General features: G+C 40.1%; 1 protein-coding gene across 1 annotated transcript in view; it reads right to left on the reverse strand.

The window, feature by feature from the left end:
- The window catches only part of SMYD2 (SET and MYND domain containing 2), a 69393-nt gene that overhangs the window by 20928 nt on the left and 40131 nt on the right, over nt 1-8334 (reverse strand). Inside the window, exon 2 of the mRNA XM_009888517.1 lies at nt 5290-5390. Coding sequence (XP_009886819.1) covers nt 5290-5390 — 101 coding nt within the window. The remainder of the gene's footprint in view (nt 1-5289; nt 5391-8334) is intronic.

The following is an 8334-nucleotide window of genomic DNA, read 5'->3' on the forward strand; positions in this document are numbered from 1 at the left end:
GGAGGTTAAAGGGACAAGATATGGCTGAATTGTGCAAAATGAGATAAAAGCCTGAAACACCACAAGAAGACAGAGTACTGATGACTGAGTAATACCTGGGATGGAAATACTGTGACAGCAGCTTTCCCTAAGATCACAGCAGGACTGTATTTTGCATGCTTTTCCACATTTTTCTCTAAGTAGTTTGAATTATAACAGGTAGCATTGTTCTAGTTGAATCCCTAATGCTAAATTAATGATATTTTCTTCCTATTTTCATCACATCCACAGTATTTTTCCCTTCATTTAGGACTGAGTGACAACATTTTTGGAAGGGAAGTTCTTTAAAGCTTATGCTTTTTACATCAAAGCATGGAAACAATCTTCTCCACCAAGTTCTTCAAAACTATTCCACCGTCCAGGACCCCTGGATTAATTCCCAGAACACTGCCATATAGCTTAGCATAAAAAAATCCCAACAAATTACAAAATGAAATACTCAAAAAAAAAAGACTCAAGTCCAAACAAATATTCTCTTACCTCCTTCCTCACATGGACTTTTTCAATAGGATGTAAAATTTCTGTTGTATTTCACTTGATGGAAAAGAAACACACACAAGTACCAGAAAGAAACGCATGGCAAGCCAGTGCAGTGGTTAAGCCCACTTCTTCAAACACTTAAGGCCCAGTTATGGTCAAATGGCATCCAATTCTTTAATCGAATTCCAATGAGGCAACTTCTGATGTCTGATATTATCCAGTAAAGTTCTCCGATACCTTCACTGCTTGGTGAAGGACTGTAAGACTTTCACAGACATCCTTCCCTACTATCATTTACCAAATGCTGGGCCACAGAGGGTACCTGACTTCCATAGGTTAATGTTCAAAAGGTTCACAGGAGACATTTATCACAGAAAATTACATGGAGAAAGTTTTTGAATAGGGGGACAGGCAATCTTAAGCAGGGTCTTGCAGTGTCAGATTCCTCTTGTGCAGAACCATTACAGCAAGAATTTCACATTTTTTCTATGGCTCACCAAAGAGGAGTGGGCAATTTCTACAAGATCCCATTTAAAACACATCTGCTTGATGCTAATTCCAGGTCTACAAATACATTTTGAGGCTTACTAGCTGGTTAAAAATACATTTCCCTTACTCCAGAAATACCAACTACAGCACTCTTTAACATGACATTTTAAGAAAAACCCGTAAATATTTCATTTGAAATATATTTCAAATACAGAAAGTCATGACAAAAACATCTCCTTCTGCACTTTGTCTAGCTGATCTCCACTCTCTCTGGGATAAATAATAGCTATGTGTAATAACAGAAAGAGGAGCTCCAGTAGCTGGTTCAAGTTCACCAGTTCCACAATTGCAACCACGTAACCCTCTTAAAACATTTCTCTGCAGAGTGTTTCAGCAGCTAATTTCTGAGGAGAAAAAATGAGCACAGGTCTCCTGCTGTTTGACTAAAATTATTATAATTTAAGAAGTCAAGACCTGAACAGCTGCAGATGGGGTCTGAAAGCCACTACTATAATAACAGGCCTGTGCTTCCAGGAGGCAATAGTGGAGAGCAGAGCGGTATGAATCAGCTGGAAAGCATAAACCCTTTTTAAAGGAGAACTGGATTAGGGGCTGGGAATAGAAAGACACAGCAAACCCAGGCTAGGTCTTACCAACCCACAAAACATTCAAGGCAGCAAGGACAGGCAGTGAAGACAACTTCCACTCTCACGTGCCCCGCATCCGAGACTGAATCTACGTCTATGCAAATATCCAGCTTACTATAGGTCAAACTTAAGGTTATCTATCTTGAAAGCAAAATAATAGACCAAAAGAGGCAAAAGACATGTTAGCACTAAAGGAATTGTGCCAGGGTCAGTGTGCGTGCGTATGTGTGCGTATAGAGAGAGCCCTAAACAAGTCAGCCACTGTATCACTGCAAGACTTTGTCTTCCTTTGGGCTCAGTCCATCACACTACAGTGTGACACCACCTTTCCCAGTGACCAGGGCAAAGGAATTATACTGCAAAGCAGGGCTTGGTCAATGCATCAAACACCTGGCTACACGGCAGGAGATGCATGCTTTTACTACTTGGGGGATCTTCAGCAAGTCCGTGTATCTTTGTGTACCTATACTCCATTTGCCAAAACAGAAATGCCACAAAGGCTGCTGTGAGGCTTCATTCATTAAATCATAGAATGGTTTAGGTTGGAAAGGACCTTGAAGATCATCGAGTTCCAACGCCCCTGCCATAGATAGGGACACTTCCCACTAGACCGGGTTGCCCAAGGCCACGTCCAGCTTGGCGTTGAACACCCCTAGGGACGATGGCTGGAAAGTATTTTAAGAACCTCAAAACAAGGATACTATATGGCTCAGAGTGTGAAATACATGCAGTGTCACTAACTTTACTTTCAATAACTATGCTATTCTGAAAGAGAAAAAAAATCTCATTCAACAGAAATGCACTAGAGAGAGGAAGATGTCTGCACTTACAAAATCCATAATTCTGAAAAACACATCAAAAAAATTTGTTTCCTGCTGCACACTTTGCCACTTTTCTCGTCTCCTCCTGATCCATCTCTCCCCACCACTAGAAAGTGCGCCTATGAATTGTGGTATAGCAGGTCTTAAAGTAAGAAAAGAGTAAGCTCAAAAAATTTGGTTTTCGATCCCATACAGTATACTTCATGTGATAAACAGTTGTCAAACTGAATTATATTGAGTAACAAGGTACTAGTCAACATACGAAATTATACCGTGTCCTTGTGGGGTACATGTAATTTTTAGCTGAGCTGAGCAAAGAAAACATGGATTTACAGAGAAAATTAACTTAAAATAAAAATCAAATAAACAATGCCATCACAATTCTCAAGTATAGCCCTGTCCTTTTCTCAGTGTTGTATGAAGAAGTCTCACATCCATGGAGGCAAAAGGGACACAGTTACTGTACATCCCAGTGTTACAAGTTCAGTATCAAGGCACAGATGTCCTTTTTGGCTTTGACAAAGAAGTGCTGAACTGCTGAAAAGTGCCTTTGAACAAGACAGGGATGAAGATGCAATGCAGATTATCTGTGCATCACGTACAGTCAGTGGAGACCAGTTTCTAGAGAATATTATGCTTGAAGGTAACTTTGAAAGAATGTCAAAGAATTCAATCTCAGCAACATTCGTAAATTTCATCAGACTGACTCAGAATGGCCCAAAACATGGAAGATAACATTATATCAACTAGGAAGTCAAAAGCCATATGCATATCACCAGTAGTACCTGTGCTTGTCGCACTATTGACTAGACATCACAACATCTAAAAAATGCCTTTATATGTAAAGCATCATACTACACACCAACATATAGAAGAGACTTTAATTCAGGAAGTTATCAGAAAGACAGGCTGCTGCTGAGCACCACCTCCTGCAGTCTTAAGGACGCTCAGTTTGAGCAGTTCACTTTTTATTCTTAGAATATGCCCCGTTAGAGAAAGAGTATTCTAACCACCAAAAAAAACCCAAACCCCAAACAAAAAACAAACCCCCAAATTTAGAAAGTAATACATGTACAAGACTTCACGCAGTGGAAAGAGAAAATAAACAACTCCTTGTACTTAAATATAAAAGTATAAACTTTGTCCCAGCTAGAAGTCAGGACACTGAGGGAGGGACTGAAGAAGGGACTTGGAGGTAAAAGCAAAGGGCAATGGATCAGCAGAAGTTCTACTACTTCCATCATGATATCTCCTTGCTATTTTTCCCGGCACAAAACCGCTGAGCTTTCCTATTTCAGTAAATTATGCTTACTTGCTTCATAAACCATTGTGAATTTTATATGGTAAGTGAAGAAACTCACGACCTCAGATAAAAAGCACTATTTGTTCAAGTATTTCCTTCCCTCATCTAGTTAAAAGCTTCCTAAGAAATAACGTCATATGGAAACATTTCTTACAAATAAGTATTTCTTGTAAATGAATCATGGATCTTCTTTACACTGTCTTTAAAATTCACCCAGATTTCTCTCAAGAGCCTTAAGGATGCTCATGTAGTAAGCGTTCTCTTTCTTCCCAGCAACTGCTGGCTATCAGTTTTTCAATATTCTGTGAACTATTGCAAATTTTGTAAAGAACTTATTTAAGTATTTTGAGTCCTCTTGGTGCTTCAAAACCAACAGACCATTTGATTCACCCACAATTGACTAGGACACTGTGGGAAAGCAGGAATCTGGGGAGGCAACAAAAGAAAAACTAAGGGGAGGCCAGGCTCACTTTGCAACTTGCGCAACGGGAGAGTAAGATACATCCTTGAAATAAAAGTGGTAGCCATCTCCGAAGTACTTGGGAACTGAACAGCACAAACTGCAACATCTCCATCCAGATAATGACAATGGAGAATACTTTGCATGCAACCCTCATGCTCAACAGCAGACTAACATGTAGCAGAAAGTTTGGATTATTTATTGCTAACGCATAGTTGCATGCCAGACCTTTGGTAACTCAAATCCTTCATGAGCACTGTTCCATACTCTGTGCCCAGCACCACAGATCTTACATAGCTTACACTACTTAGCTAGCAACCCAGTTGAGCTTTTCCCACATAAACTGGATCATTCTTCAACGCCAAGATGACAGCCCACAGAGGCTAGATACTAGTTCTGGCAAAAATTATTTTTTGAAAGGTGTTTATTCCAGTTCAAAGTAAAAATGGAATTAAAACTGCATGCAAGTGTCTTCATATTGCTCTACTTTAGTGTACACTTCTATGGTATTTTCATGGGCTTTTAAAAAACAAAGTATACAAAAAGAATAAAAGTTGTCAGAATGAGTGAGTTCAGGAGAAAGCATGGTAGTTTTCAAACAGTTATGGCTACTGTCAGCTTTGGCCACACAAAGAGAACCAACAAAAAGAACCAAAAAAAACCCCTTAAGAAAGCTATTTAGTGATTTGATTTTTCCATTAGACACAGACTGTCTTACCAGTTTTGCAAGCTAATGTTAAATTATCTGGTTTGTGCTTAAAGAAAGTAATAAAGACATAATTAGTGGGCTGACAGGCAGCTCTAATCAAAGTCTCAGTGGTACCAAGCCCTGGAGCTACTGATCTTGAAAGACTCATGCAGACCATGTCCAAATCCTGTAATTGTCCAATGCACAACTCCATGGTCAGCCTCTGTAGGATGCTGAAACTGACTGGACTACCATTAACCATAGCTACAATTAGAGACTATCGATGTCACGCAAACAAAAAATGGAGTTCAGCAACCCCCACCCTCCTTCCCCCTGCATCCTCACAAATTGCATTACCATACCTGACATTCCACATCGCAGTAAAAGGCCTGTTTACATCTTCCACACTTGGACAATCCTTCTTTCCTTAAAAAGAAAACAGAAGTTATTCTATTATATAAATCTGAATGAAATATGAATGTATCCTATATCGCTTTTTGCACAATATTTTGCAGTTCACAATGAAAACTGTATTTTCTTCAGAACACTATGACTACAGCTTGAACCCAATCTTCCGATAGCACACACTATTTTTATTTGTTTAGAGTTTCAAAAGCAAGAGTTTCCTAACAGCTGTTATTATGCAAAAGCACTCTGCTTTCTGGATAAATTGCTGGGTTTGGAAACGTTATTCTATGCTGTTTGACAGACAGTGTCATTTTTTGCCGTTATATGATGCATACTGATAGCTAACTTCTCCTTGTTTTCCAAACTTCCCAATTATATACTTGCTCACCAATATTAACCCTTTGCTTCTGCTCTGCCAGGTCCATTGCTTCTCTGTCTGGTTACAGAAAACATGACTGCTGTTTCGTGAGTAACCGTCTCCCAATACTGAGCAAACATGTTGCATTATTAAATACACTGTTTGATCTCCTGTTACCACATAGCCTCTTACTGTCCCGCTAATGTCTGCTCCAATATCTGTGTATTCTAAGGTGACCTAAGGCTCACGCTCTTCTTTTTTTTATATTTGTATATAACCCAAAACAGGGAACTGCCAAAAGGAAGGTCCTTTTCTGCTTCAAGGTGCATGTAGCAGATCCCATCAAAAATAGAGCATGTGTTACCCAACACATAATATTTTGTTGTGACAGCAAGAGGGATCTCTCAGCAGTATTTAATACTTTAAAATGTCTACACCCCCGCCTCCAGTGTAAGTGGCAAAAAAAATTTCTTAAACTGAGGTAAGTTCATTGGATGTAAAATAAGGATGAGCATCCTAATACAATATGATAACGCACAACACTTCAGAGGTCGCTGGCATTCAGAGTCCATAAAGCATGGCAAGTCTTGACATCCTCAAAGTAGAAGGTGCAATGTGAGTGAGTCAAGCTAACATCATGACTCTGCTTGCTGACAGTGTGTACCTCAAGCACAGCTGCGTATTTCAAGTAACAAATACTATCAGATGCAAATACAATGTTCTGGTCTCATTCTGCACATTTTACTACAACAGTTTTATGACCACTTAGCAAAGTTTCTCTTCCCAAGACAAGTGCTGAGCCCACAACCTTTTTCCTAACACTCTCTGCAAGTTCAACAAGCACAGTTCAGAATCTAGTATGTGCTAGTTCAGCACTAATGCAATGGGGGACAGACACAAAACGCATTTCTGAGCACCAGCAGAGTCAAGTTACATCACTGAGATATCTTTCCTCTTAGTGGAACCTCATCACCCTGGTGTGAAATAGGTTTCAGACTACCCCACTGTAACTGCTATAGTACTGCATTCAGTAGAATCCTTTATCAGTGTGCTCCTCCAGTGCTCCATGGGAGAAACCTGCATGGAGAACAAGCAGCATTTAAATAGGCTGCTCCTGGAGATGATCTTTAAAAGCTATTCTATGAGACAACTATTATCTCTATGATATTACTTCATAGCAATGGAACATGAAAAGTATTCCTTGGTCCTTTTACAGAGAGAAATCTTCTGGATGTGACAAAAAAACCCAGCCAGTTTGTTTGGCACAAGGGCATTTGTGGTTAGTCACAAGAGAAAAAAAACCCACAAAACTTGGAGTCTAGGAAAAGCTACAGGTGTGAAGGAGGAGAGGACAATCACCTCAGTTGTACAGTTCTTCAAATTAATGGTACTCGCTTCACTGATTTCACTAGGAACTATATTAGGTGCTCATATGCAAAGGGAGAGGTGAATAAAGTGAATAAGTCATATAAGTAGATAATGTAATCAGGAAAGAAAAAGGACAAGGCCAAGAGAAAAGAGAAGAAAATGAAAAGCGTGAGTTAAGATGTCAGGACAAGAGACGACAAGACCTATTAGAGTGTAATAATTATATTCTTCAGCCTGCTCCTCAGCCTATATATGCAAGCAATACTTACGTACGAATAAAAATAGCAAAAGTACAACAGTAGTACAACAGAAGTACAACAGAAGTACAACAGAAGTACAACAGAAGTACAACAGAAGTACAACAGAAGTACAACAGAAGTACAACAGAAGTACAACAGAAGTACAACAGAAGTACAACAGTACTGAGGCAAACACAAACATTTTCTCCGAGTTATAACCAGGTAAGCACTGTGATTCTTCAGTAAGCCGTCAGAAGTGAGGAAAGTACTATGCCTTTTAAAAACCTGGTGTGGTGTGACACACCGGTGTCACATCCATGCCTAATTTTTTAACGATAACTCTAAACGGCACTGTATTTTTTTTTTCTGCAGCAGCCGACATTGATAGGTTTACAGCTCTGTTTTGGAATACCCCCAAGCGGGTCAACCCGCCCCTCCACACCGGGGAGGAGGGCTCAAAACCCCCAGAAAATTGGAGTCCCAGCGAGCCGCAGGCCCGTTGTCAGCACATGCTGCCCACCAGCTTAAATGCTCACAGCCACACAGTAGCCAACCTCTTGCACTGCCCATGCTTCGCCCTAGTAAAAGTAATTTGTCAAAAGACTAAGGTTTCGGGCAGAGAAGCGAAATATACAGATATTTCTGTATGTTTCATTACAAATAGATAGATATAGTCCATTCACATATACTCCATTTGCACCACGGAAGTGCAAAAGGTGAATATGGCAATCACACTCTCTTTCTCTCCAGTCAAAACCTCATTAAAATCAATGAACATTACGTTACTACAAAGTTGGATGGATGGATGAAACTTGCCGTGACAGCATGGTTACATGCACGGTTACATACACGTCTACTTAACCCCAAGAGCATGTGAGGAGCAAAACTTTGTCCTTCTTCCCTTTTTCCTGAACAGTTAAGCAAAGAGAAGCAGTTTCGAGATAAACGTTCGAGAACCACAAGCCGAGGAGGAGGGAAGTTTTACGAAGAAGGGCCCCCAGAGCCCCCCTGGCAATCCCCCTCGGCGGGGCACC

This window comes from Charadrius vociferus, unplaced genomic scaffold (assembly GCF_000708025.1).
Source record: "Charadrius vociferus isolate BGI_N301 unplaced genomic scaffold, ASM70802v2 scaffold340, whole genome shotgun sequence".
NCBI classification, from domain to species: domain Eukaryota; kingdom Metazoa; phylum Chordata; class Aves; order Charadriiformes; family Charadriidae; genus Charadrius; species Charadrius vociferus.